This window comes from Dysidea avara, chromosome 6 (genome assembly GCF_963678975.1).
Source record: "Dysidea avara chromosome 6, odDysAvar1.4, whole genome shotgun sequence".
Taxonomy (NCBI): Eukaryota; Metazoa; Porifera; class Demospongiae; order Dictyoceratida; family Dysideidae; genus Dysidea; species Dysidea avara.
In genome coordinates, this window is record NC_089277.1 from 3,334,470 (window position 1) to 3,356,189 (window position 21,720).

General features: G+C 38.9%; 1 protein-coding gene across 4 annotated transcripts in view; it reads right to left on the reverse strand.

The window, feature by feature from the left end:
• Window positions 1-21,720, reverse strand: part of LOC136257281 (uncharacterized) — a 265,717-nt gene that overhangs the window by 188,676 nt on the left and 55,321 nt on the right. For all 4 annotated transcript variants that reach the window (XM_066050375.1, XM_066050376.1, XM_066050377.1 and 1 more), the window contains 2 exons: window positions 14,629-14,727; window positions 12,591-12,692 (listed from right to left, as the gene is read on the reverse strand). In XM_066050375.1, coding sequence (XP_065906447.1) covers window positions 12,591-12,692; window positions 14,629-14,727 — 201 coding nt within the window. The remainder of the gene's footprint in view (window positions 1-12,590; window positions 12,693-14,628; window positions 14,728-21,720) is intronic.

The window sequence follows — 21,720 nt, forward strand, 5'->3', positions numbered from 1 at the left end:
CGATATAATCGCACAGCTCTAGTTTACAAATAACTGAAACTAAAACTAAAAGTACTTGCCAAGTATACAAATGATTAAAACTGAAACTAAAAGTACTTACCACCTACAATTATAAAAGTTGTTAATTGTTTAAAACTAAAAGTACCTTGCTATATTGTAGTAACACATATAGCTAATTATTCACTATACACATACTATCTGCCAGTGTAGCACTATACACATACTATCTGCCAGTATAGCACTATACACATACTATCTGCCAGTATAGTACTATACACATACTATCTGCCAGTATAGCACTATACACATACTATCTGCCAGTATAGCACTATACACATACTATCTGCAGTATAGTACTATACACATACTATCTACCAGTATAGTACTATACACATACTATCTGCCAGTATAGCACTATACACATACTATCTGCCAGTGTATTTACGTAAAAGTAACTAAAAGTGTTTTGCTATAAAGATATTTAATAATCATCACAAGGGTTTAATGCTAAAAAAGTTACTACTGCGATGTTGTCAAGCAGGACGTAGCTAACTTGAACTATCACAGAGTTTAATAATAAGAGCTCTTTTAAAATCAGTGAAATCATGTGCACTGTATTATACTTGTTCTTTGAAAAAAATCGTTTAGGTAAGTTGCTGCATTCATCATCATTATTGCATAAACCGAACATGGTGGGTTGTTTAGAATAGCGTGGTTGATCATGTGATTATCATTACAATTAAAGCACACCACACATATAGAGGTTACAACAACAAACATACATTATAGTACACATAGCTTACAACACAATATGTTACAGTTTACATGTTACATCTCCCCCTCTTAGGTCAATACCTGAGACGATCAGGTGGATTTACAACAGTTTCAGTTTGGGATCGGGTGACTGGTCTACTTGGGCCAACAATGGGCTCAGCAGGAATAACAGCCTGTTCAATTTCAGAGCGAGTTCTTAAATTGACACGGTTCCTTCTTACTTGGCCTGAAGCTGTTTCGACTACATATGATCTTGGTGCATCAGCTGCATGTGAAACTCGCCCCGGTGTTTGAAGTCCTCTTGTTTCTACCCAGACTGGTTGATCTTCTGGCAATGGTGGTAGTGTTCTTACTTGGTGGTGTTTGTCATAGTGTTCTTTTTGTGATTGTTTGTATCTTTCATCTAGTCTTCTAAAGTTTGTAATGTGAGACCATTCAGGTACATAGCTCTCGTCCTTCACCTGGGGAATGTCTGTCCGTATTCTTCATCCCATCAACAATTCTGCAGGGCTAAGTGCACACCAGGGCATAGGTGTTGCCCTATAGCTGAGGAGAGCCTTGTAAGGGTCTGAAGAGTTCTCAAGCAAACGTTTGACCGTTTTACTGTTCTTTCCACCAGCCCATTGGCTTGTGGATAATGTGGACTTGTTGTTATATGTCTGAATCCATAAGTCTCTGAGAACTCCTTCATTTCCTGTGAGCTAAATTGTGGCCCATTATCTGATACAATTTCAGCTGGTATACCAAACCTTGCAAAAATAGATTTTAAATGAGTGATGACACTGGATGATATTGTCGAACTCAGTTTCTGTACTTTTGCAAACCTGGAGTAATAGTCAATTGTCAACAGATAAGTAGAATTCTTAAGTTCGAACAGATCTGAAGCAATACGTTCCCAGGGATAGCTGGGTAGTGGTGTACTAATCAGGGGCTCTTTGTTAGGAGATGTAGTTTTCTGACAGACAGGACAAGATTTTATAAAGGTTTCCATTTCCCTTTAGATACCCCTGGCCACCAAACAGAAGTAGAAACACGCATCCTACAACGTAGGATTCCCTGATGTCCATGGTGAATCTTTTCTAAAGTAGCTTGTCTCTGGGATTACAATCCTAGATTGGTACAGTAATAGAGTTCCACTAAGTGTAATTTCACCACGAAATCTCCAGAAGTCTTTCAACTCCCTGGACAATTTGTTTCTACTAGGCCAGCCTGACGTGCAATACTCAATTAGTCTTGAACAGATACTGTCCTCAGCTTGTGCCTTGCGATAACTGAAAAGGCAATTATAATTAATTCCTTAATAGATACCAGCATCAGGGTATTCCCTATAGACCAGAGTGTTTGACACTGCAACGAAATTCACCAACACTTCACTACAAACAAGTTATGAAACCTTTTAACCCAGCAGCAAAACACAACTGGTATAGAAGTTACCTTGTGTCAATGCTACTAAACTTTCAAATACAGCCTTTCTTGTGTTTAGAACAACGTTGAAACCGGCCCACTACTGCTGACCAGGATGACCCACTGACCCGGATAGCAATCCGGGTCAGCAATCCGGGTCAGACCCGGATTTGACCCGGATGTGACCCGGATTAATTAAAGCCGAGGCGTGCGATAAGAGCCATGTTTCGGCTAGTCTCGAGCGAGCGAGACTACCTTTTTGAGCGTTCGATTCGTGTTGAGTAAACAGGGGTGGATCCAGACGCAACTTCAGCCTAGCTGTAGGTTGAAGACCAAAAAAAAAAAAAAAAGGTCATCACCTGCTAACAATAGCTGCCCCTCACCATAGATACCCTCAGTTTCGTGCTACATACTGCACTTACTAATAAATGGGCGTGGCTGAGCGTATGTTTGTAATGTGATAAGTGGGCGTGGCTCACGAAAGAGCTACGCGATAGCGTTTATAAGTTTTCACGTCATCAAACGAACAATTTCGTTTCTCACGTGATCCAATCTGGGTCAGACCCGGATAATTTGTAAACCGGATCAGACCCGGATGACCCGGAGAAAATGTGACCCGGTTTAGATTAGATTAGATTAGATTATCAATTTTTGTCAAAGACATGGGTACACAAAAGGCACAGCCTGCAAACGTGCTCCCCATACAGAACATACAAGTACAAAAAACAAACACATAACAGTAACACAAAAACAAAACACAAAACAATAACATTAGAATACACGGATTGAAAAACAAAACAGTTACAAGATTATGCAAAAAGAAAACGACGAAGTGCAGTCCGGAACGCAACTGGATTAGTCAATTTTAGAATACGATGAGGAATGGTGTTCCATAGGAAGGGAGAGTTGATGAAAAAGGAAAAACGCCGGGAGTTAATAGTGGAGGATGGAATAAATAACGACATTGGATGAGATCTAGTGACGGTGGTAGAAAATTGAAAATACTTAGAAAATGGGATAGCAACTCTATTATGTGAAATATCATGAGTCAGACTGGTCGAAAAGTAAGATCTTCTGGTATGAAGAGTTGGCCAATGAAGTTCCTGTAGGCAAGAGTCTGAAGACCTAGACCAGTTATGGTTAATAGTATCCCATCTACTACCGCACACCCAACGGGCAGCACGACGTTGGATCGCTTCTAAATTAGTCACATCCTTCTTAGTGTGTAAGCACCAAACTGGGGAAGCATACTCCAGAATAGGTCTCACTACAGCCCGGTATGCAGTTGCTTTGACTGATGCAGAACATGAAAACAGAGTATGGCGCAAGTAATTCAGAGACCGTGATGCTTTGGCTACTAGATGTTTCATGTGATCACCCCATTTGAGTTGAGAGTTAATGAATATACCCAGGTATCTCACTACTGACTTCAGTGAAATCTGCTGACCATCCAGAAAATAAGCACACAAGGGAGGAACACGTTTGTAAGAAATACAAATACTATCACATTTCAAGGGATTCAGCTTCAATAGCCATTTCTTGCACCGTTCAAAAATTGCATTTAAGTCATCTTGGAGAAGTTTGCAATCATTAGAAGACACAATTTCCTTGTAAAGTGCAATAGCGGTTGACCCGACCCGGTTTCAACGCTGGTTTAGAAGCACTGGTGAGACTGTCCACAAAGTTAAACAGCAGTGCCACAAAGTTTTATTCATTCATTGAGATACTTACTATCTGTAGTTTCAAATGTCATTTTCTCTACATATACTAAAAGCATTTTGGAATGGGTTAATGTTTATTATGCAATCACATTAGCTGTTTCTTGTTTGAATAAGCTGCAGATGATGTTTAACCTCTCTATAAATGTGAACATGCACCTTACAATTACCAACAAATGGTCCACAATCATCTAGGTGTGCAAAATTTACTACACCCTAAAGAAAGTAAATAATACCTGGCTGTTATCATTAATTGTAACCTCTCCTGGTCAGACTATATTGCATGTATTAGCAATAAAGCTAGATCTGTGTAAGCTTGCATTCCTGCATGCAAAAAATGAAACAATGTTCTTAGACTGATGCCGAGAACACAAGCATACTTCTCTTACATCAGACCAATAATTGAATATGTATCCATACACCATGCACTATGAGAGATATTCAGAAACTGGAAATGTTATATTTTAGTATCGAGCTGCTTGTTTTGTTTTATTGAATTCTTGCAATATGCTATATATATATATATATTATGATAAACAAGCTAAAAGTGAACTACACTTCAATTGCATAGAGATATTGACAGTACAAGATGCTAACTGATCATGTTAGTCTAGACTTTATGTTAAGTTAAAGCACTGCCTTGTATGTGTACAGAAAATACAATATGAGGGGTGTCTCTAGAGGCTAATACAGCATGAGGGGTGTCTCTAGAGGCTAATACAGCATGAGGGGTGTCTCTAGAGGCTAATACAACATGAGGGGTGTCTCTAGAGGCTAATACAGCATGAGGGGTGTCTCTAGAGGCTAATACAACATGAGGGGTGTCTCTAGAGGCTAATACAACATGAGGGGTGTCTCTAGAGGCTAATACAGCATGAGGGGTGTCTCTAGAGGCTAATACAACATGAGGGGTGTCTCTAGAGGCTAATACAGCATGAGGGGTGTCTCTAGAGGCTAATACAGCATGAGGGGTGTCTCTAGAGGCTAATACAACATGAGGGGTGTCTCTAGAGGCTAATACAGCATGAGGGGTGTCTCTAGAGGCTAATACAACATGAGGGGTGTCTCTAGAGGCTAATACAACATGAGGGGTGTCTCTAGAGGCTAATACAACATGAGGGGTGTCTCTAGAGGCTAATACAGCATGAGGGGTGTCTCTAGAGGCTAATACAACATGAGGGGTGTCTCTAGAGGCTAATACAACATGAGGGGTGTCTCTAGAGGCTAATACAACATGAGGGGTGTCTCTAGAGGCTAATACAGCATGAGGGGTGTCTCTAGAGGCTAATACAACATGAGGGGTGTCTCTAGAGGCTAATACAGCATGAGGGGTGTCTCTAGAGGCTAATACAGCATGAGGGGTGTCTCTAGAGGCTAATACAACATGAGGGGTGTCTCTAGAGGCTAATACAGCATGAGGGGTGTCTCTAGAGGCTAATACAACATGAGGGGTGTCTCTAGAGGCTAATACAACATGAGGGGTGTCTCTAGAGGCTAATACAGCATGAGGGGTGTCTCTAGAGGCTAATACAACATGAGGGGTGTCTCTAGAGGCTAATACAGCATGAGGGGTGTCTCTAGAGGCTAATACAGCATGAGGGGTGTCTCTAGAGGCTAATACAACATGAGGGGTGTCTCTAGAGGCTAATACAACATGAGGGGTGTCTCTAGAGGCTAATACAACATGAGGAATGTCTCTAGAGGCTAATACAGCATGAGGGGTGTCTCTAGAGGCTAATACAGCATGAGGGGTGTCTCTAGAGGCTAATACGGCATGAGGGGTGTCTCTAGAGGCTAATACAGCATGAGGGGTGTCTCTAGAGGCTAATACAACATGAGGAATGTCTCTAGAGGCTAATACAACACGAGGGGTGTCTCTAGAGGCTAATACAACACGAGGGGTGTCTCTAGAGGCTAATACAACACGAGGGGTGTCTCTAGAGGTTAATACGGCATGAGGGGTGTCTCTAGAGGCTAATACAACATGAGGGGTGTCTCTAGAGGTTAATACGGCATGAGGGGTGTCTCTAGAGGCTAATACAACATGAGGGGTGTCTCTAGAGGTTAATACGGCATGAGGGGTGTCTCTAGAGGTTAATACAACATGAGGGGTGTCTCTAGAGGCTAATACAACATGAGGGGTGTCTCTAGAGGCTAATACAACATGAGGGGTGTCTCTAGAGGCTAATACAACATGAGGGGTGTCTCTAGAGGCTAATACAGCATGAGGGGTGTCTCTAGAGGTTAATACGGCATGAGGGGTGTCTCTAGAGGTTAATACAACATGAGGGGTGTCTCTAGAGGTTAATACAACATGAGGGGTGTCTCTAGAGGCTAATACAACATGAGGGGTGTCTCTAGAGGCTAATACAACATGAGGGGTGTCTCTAGAGGCTAATACAACATGAGGAATGTCTCTAGAGGCTAATACAGCATGAGGGGTGTCTCTAGAGGCTAATACAACATGAGGGGTGTCTCTAGAGGCTAATACAGCATGAGGCAAAGCCAAGTGCTGTAATTGCCTTGAAACACTCCTTGAGTACTGTATTTTCATACACACAAGCATAGGCAGAGCATTAAAAGCTTTACTGTACATCCTGATTGTCTTGCTTGAGCGATTACTTCAGTAGCCAAATCACTTCAATTTTTGGTGATCAGACTATCAGTAAGTTGTCATAAAAATGAACTGGTAGGATTAGTTTAGCTAATTGCAGCATTTGACAGTGTCACGCACATAATACATCATGCCACTTGTGTGGGGTTGTTCCTTCAATTTTCCATAATCAGACTGTCAATAAGCGTTCATGTAACTTATTTCTAGTCATAGAACCAACTGGTAGGATTGGTCTGGCTAGTTTCAGTGATTTACGGTGTCATGCATGTGATCAATTGTGCTGTCTAAGAAGGTTGTTTTCATAACATTCCAACCACACTGTATTTCCCCAATTATCTGCCTAACAGTACTGTATTTGCCCAATTAGCCACAAAGCTGTAGTGAATGACTTGTTATGCAGGAAATACAGCAGCCAGCAGCACTTTGATCCTCCCATGCAAAACTATTAATATTTTACATCCAAAGAGATAGAGTACACATGGTCATATCTTAACATACAGCCAAATCTACACCAGAATTGCTACCTATGATCATTTTTTCTGCCCTCAACCATCTGACTATGGAATTCACTACCTTCTGATGTTGCACACTCATACTTTTTCGCAAACTTTAACAACAATCTATATGTATGTTAGCTATGCACAGTAAATGTGGTGTACATGTTACCCCCAAATTAAGTGAGTTAAGGTGGCACTGAAGCAATTAAGTCCAGCTACATATTTGCTACAACCAAAGTACTTAGTGAGCTATTTTAGGTCAAAACTGCTGCTGTACAACTTAATGTATGCCTAAACAGTTGCCTGTGATGCTTTAGTTTAGCATACAAGGTTTCATAAGTAACATGCTTTTATTTCATGTGTATCTAAGTCTAAAGTTTCAAGATAACTTGGCCAATGAACACAACCTAGCACTAATAATTTCTCACCTTACCTCTTCCTTTTTACTGATAAAAGTATGAAAAGTAGTGAAAATGTGTGCCAGTTGACTACAACATTGGCTAACAACCCCCATCAAGGCCAAATCATGAAAATTCAAAGCAACCTATTGTGGAGTAACACTTACTTGATGCCCCAAATTGTGATGGTCTGTAGTGCATATTTATAGTAATTGATTGAGAAAGGATATTGTGTGGCTAGTCAAGGCATACTCCATAAAGTAGTGATCATATGATGGCAGCTGGTGCTGTTTGCAAGTGAATTAACCAGAGTCCTGACAAACTGTAGTGTTAGTTGTATCAACAACAGTAGCCTGGCTTCCTTGCAAGGGCAGAGGAGACACCTTTATTTAAGGGGGGTTGGGGGTCTTCTAGCTTGCTGATGCTATGGCCTAGCTGTGAGTCAAAGACCAAAAAAAGGTTAACCTGCTGGCAATAGTTGCCCTCTCCCAACTATACTGTATAGCTGGTTATTTTCAAAGGGTTTTATTTTTGGATGTTTTGAAAAGGCCCTTCTCTTCAAAAATAAATTCTCAAGTACTGAATATAAATTCCCACAAGTAAAAAGAATGTGCTTTCATGTAATCATACAACTCATATTCGCTTGTGTATTCTTTACAAGTTCAAGCTCAGTATTATTAATAATAGTTGAACAATATCATTACTGCATCAACAGCCAGTAAACTATCCTGAATGGCCATTGTTGGGAATCCATGCTGTCTGCTGCTGTGCCCTGATTGAGTGGATTGCCTTGTCAGTGGCTGCTAACTACTGTAAGTAACTACTCTACTTATAACTCAGTCTTCTTTCCAGTGTGTAAAAGTGGAAATTATTCTGTCCTCAATTCCATCAGTAAGGTGAGCATATGTTGCTAGACTCCACGTATTTGTAATTTGTGACACGAATTTCTATTTGCTTGAAATGTATACTTTATGCATTCTCAAAAATTAAACCTTCGAAATTCAGATTTTACTGCTCCTACGAAAGTTTCTGGTTCGAAAATAACCAGCTATATGGTATCTTCTTACATACATAGCTTACTACACTGCTCTTCTAAGAATACTGTGACGGCTCTATTTAATAAGAGTATCTCGATCTTGACTGCTCTATTAGAGTATCTCAAATTTATTAATGTTATTGAGCTGCTGCCCCTGCTGCCTTGTCCTGGTAGTCATTTTAGATGCTTCACTATAGTCTATGGGTTTCTACATTAATTTTGTTTTTATATGACCACGACCATGTTATCTATTAAATTATATGGCTGCTCTTAAATTGTTGAACACCACATTAACCATTCTTTGAGTTAAAACATCAGACAATCAAGACATTGTTATCTGATGATACTTAGCTGCTTTAGTGAATATGAGTATATACATAGGCGGCTCCAGGATTTTTGGTGATTGATTTCTGATCAAGAGCATAGTTAGATTTTTGGTGAAGACCAAAAAAAAAGTTAACCGCCTGCTACATAACTTGCTACACTACTGCTCTGAATACTGTGACTGCTTTATTAGAGTGATTGATTGCTCTATTAGAGTATCTTGATCTAAACGTGATCGATTTCCGGAAACCTCAGAACCCCCCTGGAGCTGTCCCTGATATACACACATGTACAACACCAAAAATGGCATAATTGAATAAGAAGCTAGCCATGGTAAAAAAATCATTCTAAGTAATTATATTAAATAGTTCTGTGGAATATAAGAAATTGTTGCAAACAGTTAGTAAAGATTGCAGTTACAATCAGTTTAAGAATATTCTACAAGACAGTGGCAGTAAAATGGTGTTCTCCTCATGACACATCTTCGATAGGGATTGTTTTATTCCCCACCTATTTTTCTTGACAGGATTTTCTATTTCCCACTTAACATGCTTCATCCACAACAAGCTTAAAACGTATCTATTTTACTCAAAATACTTAGTTATTATCACAGTGTGTAGTGACTGTTCTAAAAGAATACTTTGATATTCACTCACTCTTGCCAAAGCAAGACACTATAATATGTCACCAAAATTGTGAAAAGGGATCTTCCACAAACATCCAATTCTATGAACATGGAAGACCATAGCTTACTCTGCAAGAAACATATCAACCTGAAATTTTCTCCATCCAAATAAGGTATGCTGATGCTCACTACTAAGTAAATTTCAAGTCAATAGCATTTTCTAATCTGAAATTATGAATTGGAGAGCTGGTAAATTAGTTGTGTACGGAAGACCAAATCCAGTCACATACCGTAAAGTCGGGTTGTTAAGTACATGCACTTATAATTTTCAGAGAAAATTTTTTGTGAAAATCATACCATCTGTTAGGCACATATGCCTAATAAATAATTATTGTGAGTGTAACATGGGATCACTATGTTGTAATAGAGTAGTTAATAGTTTGTGCCAAAACTACACCAGTGTGTAAGGATATTTGACTCCACTTTTGGGTGAAATCCTTTGTGATAAATGAGATTATCACTATCCAGATGGCTGATTTACTGTATACATAGTGAAGAGAGATCTCAAGGGAGACGTAAGTCCTTAAGAATTCATTAGCACAGTCAGCTTTTCTTGCCATTTCTTGCTGTGTGTAACTTTATCATCACATTTGACCATGTGCACTTATCATCCATGGTTAATTACAAGAAATGTGCATGCTCTTAACAAATAATATGTGCTGAATAGATACATGCAATTAACAACCTGACACTATGGTACATTGTTTATATTTTAAAATGTAAGACTGTTCTATTAGAGTATGTTGATCATCAAATAGCAATAAGCTGTGTTATCAAGTGTGACTGTTCTATTAGAGTACTTGACGTTTTCAAGCAAATGTACAGAGTATTGTTATTATGTCCTTCAGTGTGTACTCCCACAACTTGCAGCCACAATTACCAAACTCATTTTCTGCAGGCTTCTATAATAGCACTTCAAACACTAACTTACACTTACATTTGTATCAACCACCAAATCAAAAGAATGCCATAAACTTACTGTAGGCCAAGAAATCTTTGTGGTATTTAATTTTTATGGATTGGCAAAATGTGGTAAAAGTAATAATTTTCGTGGACCAAAGTTTCATGGTTGAGACATCGATTTCCATACAACTTGTACAAGGGTTGTAAAGCATTTAAATTTAGTTGATAAGGCGTCCACGAAAATCATGAAAACTTGTATCCCACAAAACTTCTTGCCTTACAGTAACTAGCCATTATCTTTCATTAGTATCATACACAAAATATCTCCCCTTCATCTTTGACTTCAAATAAAAACTGTGCATAGGTTCACTGATACTGGTGACCAATGTTTTACAACATTATTATGGCATATATACATTAGCACATCATTCTAAACATTGGTATAGAGGTAACGTGATACCTTTTTGTACTTCAGGTGATTGAGATGCACTATCCTTCAACATTTCTTCAATTTTCCTTCTGTACTCCTGCAACATTAGTGCATTTAGAATAAAGAATTAATGTTTCAAAGGTACTCTAAACAATCCCTTTACAGTATAGCAACACTACACACATATTATACCTGTATATATAGTTCCATGTATTATTTGGCTACTTTGCACACAACTGAATCTCATGAAAACAAGATACACATTACCCTATACCTTTTGACATCAGTAACAGCTTATACATCTGTATCATGTGTTAGGCCACTATATATCACATATATAAGAGGAGATAAGGCTATACTATACCTATTTGAAAAGTTATTGCTTGGACCTGACCAACTAAATTTTCCATGGATATACAGTAAAATAAGACCATGAAATTTACAGTTGTTCCAAAAAGAAGATAATTCAAATTATTTTAAAATTGTCAGTTGTTCTAATAAAATGTATTGAGCAAAATTCTGCTCTTGTAAAGCAAATTTCAAAGTCATCTATGAACATATATCTTTGGAAACAGCATGCTATAATTTCTAGTTCATGACATCCATTTGAGCTAGTACTATACAAACTTTATAGCACTGTCTGCTTATATCTCACTGTCCTATGTGTGCAACTACAAACTCTGTTTAGACCCCTTCGTGACAGCTTTGTGGCCTGTAAGTTAGTTGATATGTCTGTAGACAATGCAGTAGCTATATATGTCTTCAATGACAGAGTCATTTTCTGGTACCAAGACCTGGCAAATAACATTTTAAAATAGTTATGGCTTAACACACTACATATTGTTTTAACAAAAATGAATTAAATATTTTTGATCATTCATCAATCCTTCTTATCCAAATTTGATTATATACTTCAAACTTGTTTTTAACTCCAATTTCTCACACTTCATGGGTATAGTCTTACTAATACCACTTCCAATTGTTAGCTTCACAGTTCTGTGTAGCTCATTCTAAATATGTCATGCTTAATGCACCATCTGCATACAGCATGCTTTCCTTTGTGTGTGTCATTTATGTTTTATATCATGTGGTGGATTGTGAAATTTCTGCTCGCCACAAACTGATTTGTAATTAGTTTTCCTATAGTTTTTATGCATGTGTGTACTCTGAAAGTGTTAATTGTTATGAGTTATTTAGTAGTTTGTTTCTCAATACAATCAGGTAAATTATCACCCACCTCAGTGATGATTAAAATTGTGTGGTAAACAATTCTTTATAAACAAACAGAATAAGAGACAGTACAATTGAAGTTCCCAGCAGTTCTGCTGTTGATATAATAGTCTGTAACATTTGCCAATTCTAACTTGTATGCATTTTGAAAATCCTACATTATTTATTGATTGTTGTACTTTACAAGGTAGTTTTTATAGATAGTAAAAGTGATATTAAATCATGAAACACTTCATGTACAAATGAAAACTACCGATGTTCTTGGTTTACCTAATAATCACACACTGTAAATAGAGTAAGGTAAACTAATATTGTTGTGGGTATCCACAAAATATAGACACATGGCCCTGACTTATAAGATAGTGAAATTGGATGTGACATAGTAATACTGTACAGTTTAATATCGCTGCAACTGATGTATTTTGCATACATTCAAACTATTATAGAATATATATAATCCATATCAATGAGGTTGTGTGAGGATTAAGTACTGCTGATGACATACAACTTATAAAGCAATTACATAGTAAATGTTGTTGAGGGCTATACATATGAAAACAGAGTACGAATATCATACCTCATCAAATTTGCTGATGTCCATTTTGAGCTCCTCCACAAAATACTTCACTGTACTGATCTGCTTCTGATCAACAGCCAGGTGTAGGGGAGTTTGGTGATCCTGTAATGATAATTAACACTTCAACATCATCACATTAATCTTGTAGTAGTTATGTACTACATGCACTATCATACATCAATTTCAATGTTTATACAGCTTGGTAAGGGAAACTTAACATGTACTGTATATTGTGACATCCAGACACACAAATCACAAGTGTCTATACTGCATAATAATGAATGAATTCATAAAAGCAAAAGTTGCCCCTAGAAACCTGAATTTTACACTATTTATAGGAGTAAATATCTATAGTAACATCTCCAAATTTTAAAAGGATAGCGTATATAGGTAATGAGATATAACATTTTAAAGTTTGTCATTTTTCCATACATTATCTATGGGAGGGGGCAACAGTTGCCACTTCTGGGCAATTACATAAATAATGTGTGGGAAAACAGCAAATTCAATTAATGTCATTTCTCAATTTAACATTATTTGTAGATGTGAATCTCACAATTAATCTCTCCAAATTTTAATCATGTGATGTGACATTTTGAAATTTGTGGTTCTCCCATACATTATTCATGTGATTGCCCAGAAGGGGCAACTGTTTCCCCCTCCCATAGATAATGTATGGGAAAACTGCAAACTTATAAAATTGCTATCCTTTTAACAATTGGAGACGTTACTGTTGACATTCACACTTACAAAATAAGGTAAAATTCAGGTTACTAGGGGCAACAGTTTAGAATTCCTCATTATGAAATTCATCTACTATTTCAAACTTTATGAAGTATTCGATTTTAACTTACTGTAAAATTACTGATTTGATAGATTACCATTTTATGTCACTATAGGGCATCAATAATATAGAGACTATAGATGGTGGATGTGTGATCCCTGAAGACAGCTCACAAGTCAGAATGAAATAAGTTATGTTAGCTACATAGTAGAGCTGTCTCACTCATTACAGGGTCCCTACATTGTCCACAAACAGAGCGAAGGATCTGGTGAGTGATATATCCTTTACTTAGCAGATATCTACAGTATGTGAGCAAACTGTCACCTAAAAGAGGCTAAAACACACAAGAATGTGTGCTTCCACGAAAGCAGTGTAAGTACATACTTGTAAATGGATTAAGTTTTTCATTGTACAACATTGACATGTATTTATAAAAATATCCTGTAGTAGTGCAGTATTGATGGATGCACGTGGCTATACACATACACAAGGTGCACATAGTCCAACATAAAATTTGCTTCCAATTCTAAATATTTTTATAGCCAAGGTAATTACAGTGATAAGTGATATCCATGCTAACACCTGGAGTACTATTAGCCCCTGCAGCTGACTGGAGTAACTAGGATTACACTAACTATGCCACCATAATCATTATAATAGACCAGCACATAAATACATCAAGCATTTTGCCAGGATAATTTTTAATGTTTTGATGAGTTAATGTACAATTTCAGTGCCAAAATACAGCAAAATAATTGCATTTCATAGCAAAGGAAACTTTAATGTTATAAACCTCATTGTTTCTTGGCTGATTATTCACATTTAAAGAAATAATCTCAATAGAACAGTGAGAAATAATACTCTTATACACACTTAGCTATTGAGCATACTTGTAATAATAGTTTTGATTTTTGGCATAGCTCAAAAGTATAATAGGCTATTTTCAAAGTATAATTGGCTGAAGCCTATAAATGACATGGTATTTACTAAAGCTGGCTAGTTATATATGACACTATGCCTATATTGATGTTCTATGAACTACATACAATGTATTGGTAAACAGTTCAGTATATTTCAGTGCATCTACCACATCTTGTTTAACAGTCACCAGGTTTTCCATACTACAAATTGTGGGCTACAAATAGTGTTGGTATAAGCTGAAATGTCTACCTGAGGATTATATCTCATGTACAGTATAGTACATACACCTATCCCTCATGTAACTCATTACCACATGTACACATGTCAACTAACTTCATCCTCACAATAGATATTTCCTCCACATCTATACAACATCTTCACTGTATCAGTATGACCCTTGTAAGCTGCACAATGCAATGGTGTATTATCATACTGTATGAGAAAGCATTCACATGTACAAGAGTGCATAAATCACAAAACACACTAAATTCTTTATGTCCAACACACTCCAAATGCCAACAATTAACATGTACACTACACAGAAAATCATTTAAACACACATCAATTATTATTAATGTTTTATTGGTATTTGTTTTGATAACACCACAGTAACAATTTGCAGTACTTCATTGTGGCCTTGCAAGATAAGGTTGGTCATACAATCTTATTGATCAAGTGGTAGATCAAGTAGTAGACTAACACCTTGAACTGTATGTTCTATTAGAGTACTAGTATTTATTTTAGTTCAGTAATTCAATTCAGACAATTTGCAGTTGACCACAAGTATTCAAAACCAATAGTGCCCAAACAGATAAGAACATAGTAGAGTCAAAAATGGCAATTCCGTGACCACTCTTCGGCTAACATGTTTTGATGATTGATTTCACTTCTTGGGGTCATTCATTGAAAATTTAGCTCCCAGGTCCCTCCCAAAAGTCCCGGCATTTTTTGCTATGGGGCGAAATTTAAAATTGCGGCTAGCGCAATCTAAAATTGGGGAATGCTGCATATAACAGTGCACGCAGACACTTTTTAGGATAAATAAACCTCAAGGATTCCAATTCTGACATCAGTTTCGTGCTATGACCTTTATTACACCCAATAATCAATAATAGTTTCAATTGGAAGAGCGAAAAAACGTAAAATCTAGGTAAAATGGTTCAGTATATACATGTACAAACTTGCATAAGGCAAGATGGAACTTGCACATTTGATGAGGTAGCAGTATGTGCATGATCATGCAGATTTAGTACTGTAGTGAATGATGAGCTACTTGGGTGAGGATGATTCGCCTTAGCAGGTCCGCTGTCTAGCTGCAATCACTGTAGTAGATATGAGCACAACTATGACATGGGTACAACATGAAATACACAAGCGACACAAAGAGACAAAGGCAAGAATGTTAGCTAGCTAATTAATGCATGCATGAAGATTATGTCAACAAGCTCTTGGCTGGCTTCTGTTGGTGGTGCCACAATGCATATGGTACAACATGAAATACACAAGAGACAATGGCAGGAATGTTAGCTAGCTAATTAATCCATGCATGAAGTCTGAGTCAGTTGGCTAGCTTCTGTTGGTGCTGCTACAGTATAAATACAGAGATTTTTGAGCCACTAGTTCAGTCAGTCTAAAACATTTATGTGGGTAAGTCACCTTTTAGAATACAAGAATTTGCAGTACTAACTGTTATACTCCTAGCCCTCTGGTCAATCAAATTTAGTGGCAAAGAAACAACAATAAGCATTTTTTTGCAGCTGCATCAAGAAAAGGTATGTGGACTATATGGTTATTTTGGTATTTATAGTTAAGCCCTTTTTCAACATGTAGATTGTAACAAGAATAATGGAGGCAGCTGAAGTACCATGCATGCTTCAGTGTGGTGAGCCTTGTAATCCAGTCATGGATGTCATTGGTTCCATTGAGAGGTGGGAGTATCAGGCAAAAGTCTCTCCTCTGGAAAGGTCTTGACAAGTTTGGAAGTGTTCATGAATGTGTAGATTGGGTGAAAGGTCCAGTTGGACACTTTATTCATGATTCCTGCATATTGACACTTAGCAATACCAAGAAGCTAGAACAGGCTCAAAAGAGACAGAAGAAACGTGAGGTGGATGAATGCCTGTCACAGTCTTCATCCGTAGCTGAGATTAGTTCTCAAGATAAAGCTCCAGCTGCCAAGAGGCTGCGATCAAGTTTAGGGGTGATTCATGACAAAAACAAATGTGTTTGGTGTTGCAAACCAGAATCAGCAAAGCATCCAGAGTCAAAGCTTTTGTTGATTTCATATGACCATGCATGGGCTGCTTTTAAGAGGCACTTGAAGACCAGAAAATGTGTGACAGAATTAACTGTTTGATTGATTCTGCTGCTGATCAGCCCTATGCTCTTGAAATCAAGTATCATCACAAATGCTGGCTGAAATATGTTCGGAAGTTCCAGAAAATGAGTGAAGATGATAAACTTCCACAAATGCAGAACATTACTTATCATGAGGTTCCGACTATGTTTTTTGACCATACTCAAAAGGTAATCTTTGAGGAGCATGAGCTAAGGTCACTGCAGAGCCTCCTCCGAGATTATTGCTCGATCATTTCTCGGTTTGGGTTTCCAACATTTGGTGTCCGGTCATCATTCATCAAAGAGATTCTTCGTAGAGAGTTTAAGGAGAGAATAGGCTTTTACTCCCGTCCAGAAAGAAACCATAGTGAACTTGTCTATGATGTATCTGGGGGTGGTTCCTATGTTGAAGCGGCACTATCTTCTATTGGGATCAGCGCTGAGCAACTAATATACAATGTTGCTGAGCGGCTCAGGGAAGACATCAAGCAAATCAAATTTGTCCCATGGCCACCAAGAGTAGAAGCGTTGGAAGAGGAAGAAAACCTTTCTCCTCATTTGCTTATGCTGCTTTCTGCTTTGCGGGGAAAGAAGAGCATAGATCTTTCTCTGTGTACTGTAACACTCACTTCTCTTCTCATGCAGTATGTCATGAAGCAACCTACAACAACTTCCATCAATGCCAGCATCACCCTTCATGGGGTGACTCGCAGCAAAGAGCTTATTGATTCATTTCATAAGCTCGGAATGGGGATCAGCTACTCAAATGTCCTTATATTACGGGATGCATGGACACTGCATGACCTTGATCGTTGTTCTGTGTGTCCTGATGCAATTGCTGAGGGACAGCCAAGTATCAGCATAATCGATAATGACGAGTTTCATAGTGACACTCTTACAGGAGGGGGCACTTCGCATCGCTGCAACTGGATGTTTCTACAGTGCCTAGAACAGCAACTGCTAGAGTACAATGCAAATGTTCAGGAGCTGCACTCTCGCACCAAAGATGTGAAGACAATGTCTCTAGCATTGAGCGAGAAAGTGTCTGAAATGCAGGCTGTGACACCATACAAGACTACTAAGCGTGGTGAACCACCAATTTGTCCTGAGCCAGCTGCATTCTCAGCAAGTACAGAGCCCCAGCGAAAGCGCAGTATCATTCATGCACTTGCTTGTGTGAATACTAATGGTGATCGTCCTGAAGTAGCTGAGCAGACTACAATGGTTTTCACACAGGTTTGAGTTCAGAGCTGAGGAAGAGCAAGGCTTATACTTTCATATGTCATACAATCAGCCACCAAGTAAGTCAGTTGTGAATGACATCATGAACAAGCTAACCACTATCATTGCCACAAAGCGTATGCCCTTTGCTTTCTTGGTGGGGATCTTCCAGTGTACATCCTCATTACTCTGCTTAAAGCTGAGAACCCCTGCAAGTTTTGTGATATTGTGCCATTTCTTGGTCCCTTTCACACACAATGTGCGATGATGAGTGCAATTTACAAATGTTACAAGGGTAGTGAGCTAGGAGAAGTACTGGTTGCAGGAGGAGTAGTTGCCGAGGGTTCCGTTGATCATGTACTGAAGGGCAAGCATTACAAAAGGGGACTTCGCTGCTTGAGGCTTATGTATGAAGCACTTTGAGTCAACTCTTAAAGGTGAGATGTGTGTCAAGCCTTGGTGATGAAACCAGGGAGAATCTCAAGATTTTGAAAAATACAAGTCTTTCTCAAGACTCTCGTGCTGCTGCTAATACAGCACTGGAGGATGATGATGACCTCAACAGCCTTATAACCAATCTGTTCACTCAGGTAGAGGATAGTGACATGGCACATTATTGGAAGGATTTCTTGTCCATGACAGATGCACTGATGCAGAATGTACATGCTGTCCATGTCTGCAACTGGGATGAATTTGTGAGCTCTCTGCGTGCAATGTTGCCATGGTTGATAGCGTATGACAACAATCAGTATGGAAGGTGGTTGCCTGACTTCTGGGCAATGCTAACATCTCTTCCTGTTGATCAGGTTGCCTTTCTTCATTCTGACTTCACTCAGTCCATTAGAGGTCACCCTTATTCAAACATGGCATGGGACATGTGGATTAAGTGCACAATGAACAAGGGCAGCAAACTGAAGTCTGGATGGCTATCTGTTCTACAGAATGAGAAGCAGCTTTTAGTTCACTCCAGAAATGTCAACAATGTGGCCCGAATCCGAGCAACCCACAATGCCCTGGCAAGTCGAAATCAAACTAAATGGAAGCACACGGAGTGTTGTCCAAAACGGTTGAGACAAGATGAACAGTGTGTTCAGGACCTCATTGCTTGCATCCAAGAGTTTGACTCTTTTCCGTTCAACCCAGCTTCAACTACCCTTCGCACTTTGCAGTCAGCCATGCCTGCCTCTAGCCAACTTGTTGCTGACTTTAATTCAGCCCATGCTGCTGGAGAAATGAAACTGGCAGGCTTCTTGAAAGAACGGGTTTACAGCAAGACTACATCCATCCATACACATGTCCCATTGAGCAAACGCTCAACATTTGCCAAGGAGCCATGTTACCCCATGTACAGAAAAAACAAAGGAGAATCTCAAGGCTAGAACAGCTGAGATGGAGCAACAAGCTTTTAAGGCAGTGATCAACCTGGTAGAAGTTAGTCAACTGGTTGATTTACATGAGTTGCTAGAGTACCATGTTGTAGAAGAGTGTGTGGCCTTATTCAACTCCAATGGCACGTACAGAAAGACACAGAAAAGCAAACTCATTCAGAAGTTCTCTCTCCAGCCTGTAGATCTACAAGAACCATACATTGCTCTCATTGATATGGGCATGATCTGGAGGATGGCAACTCCGACAGCTGAAGATCGTCAGACACAAGATGGTACTCCTTACAAGTGGTCTGATTATGCCCAGAAGGTATCATCTATCATCTTTGCTCGTCACAACAATGCTACTCGTATCATCTGTGTTAATGACCCCTATGACATAGCCTACTCCACTAAAGATGATGAGCGAGAAATGCGAGTGCAGGGTAGGGCTCATGTCCCCAATATCTACATGAAATTCAATGACCCATTCCCATCTGCTCGAGCTTTCAAAACTTTGCTCTGTAGCACCAGCAACAAAGGGAGACTACAAAAGCTAATATGCAGACACCTGACTGACCTCGCACAAAGTGTACATGCAGAAATTGTCTACTCTGTTGGCTCTAACTGCACTAACTTGTCCACCCAAGAACCAATGCCGGAATACAGTTTCAGTCAGTCTGAGGTAGACACCATACTCTTTTCTGCATATGCTGTATTGCGAGATTCTGGCTTCAGTGGGCCTGTAGTCATTGGCTCAGCTGACACAGATACATATGTGGCAGCAGCAGCTATTTCACAGAAACTCCCTGGCTTACTCTGCATAAAGAGAAAGCGGGAGACAGTCTTGTGCTGCAGCCTTGTGCCTGAGGAAATGGCAGACTGCATTGTACCGCTACATTGCCTCACTGGATGTGATGCCAACTCAGGATTCTATGGCAAGGGAAAACTCTCGGTGTATGACAAGGTATCTAAGAGTGTTGAGGCAAGAGAACAGCTCTCAAAGTGTGGAACTTCCATTGATATTGAAGAGGAAGCAATTGAGAAGCTGTTTGAGTTCACTCGCCATGTTATCTATGTGGACAAGATGAGTAGGACCATGGGAACAGCTAGAGCTGCGAAGTGGAAGGCAATGAAGAAGAAATCATTCATTTGCCTCCCCCAAGATGTGGATAGCCTGCGTCAACATTGTCTTCATGCGAACTACTTGGCGTATCTGGTGCATCACCCCTCCTTGAAAGTCCACCCATCACCAATGGGTCATGGCTGGGAGCTAGCCAGTGGTTGCTGTCGTCCTGTTCGCCACACACGTCCTGCTCTCCCGACACATCTTCCTGTACCTGAGCTATCAGAAGATAGTAAAGAAGATGAAAGAGATGAAGATAATGATGATGAGGAAGACAATTGCATACCATGGCAGTGTGATGACTCATCAAAATCTAGTGATACAGACTCCATAGACTCAACAAGTGATACAGAATACTAGAGTACTTTTTCATTGAACAAAATAGGTATCGTGTAGTGTTTCATCACAAACATCTATTATTAAAGTTATTTTTGCTCTTCTAATTGAAACTATTATTGATTATTGAGTGTAATAAAGGTCATAGCATAAAACTATTACCAGAATTGGAATCCTTGAGGTTTATTTATCCTAAAAAGTGTCTTTGTGGACTATTGTATGCAGCATGCCCCAACTTTATATTGCACTAGCCGCAATTTTAAATTTCGTACAATAGCAAAAATTGCCAGGACTTTTGGGAGGGACCTGGGAGCTAAATTTTCAATAAATGACCCCAAGAAGTGAAATCAATCATCAAAACATGTTAGCCGAAGAGTGGTCACGAAATTGCCATTTTTGACTCTACTAACATCACCCACAACATAATTATCATTACATTTCATCATGAAATTTATTTAAATTATGTATTAGCTATTTTAAGGAACACTTCTGAAGTCAGTACACTGCCTAGCAAATGTTTGACTTTCATGATTATACTCACATATTTGAATATTTCCAATGCTTAGATATTGTCAATCAATCAAACATAAAATCAACACACCACAAGCATACAAATTGTAAGATGCATTGCTCTAATTTCTATTAGCTAGCTAGTGTTCTTCACCATCTGGCTATATATACCAGTGAGTTAGCTGCAGTGCCAAGGCAGGTATTGGGGTCTTACTTTTTTTAGAAAATGCACTTCATTGCTGTGACAAGTGACATTTTAATATTATGACACCCACTTTCACTTCTTCTACATGAGCAGGGTGAAGTGATCCATTAACTGATCCAGTCTCATTTGTGGCGGTTGCAAGAATACTTGTACAGACTTACTTTTGCGTGCATTTTGTCCTCATTCAAATTGATGCAATACTTGTTGATTCAACTAAAGTCAAGCAGCGTATCACAAACATCTGTCTCAGGATGCAGATGGCAGATATATTTTTGAAAGGAGTTTCCAGTACAGCCTTTTGTAAACTCTTAACTGAATTGGCAAAG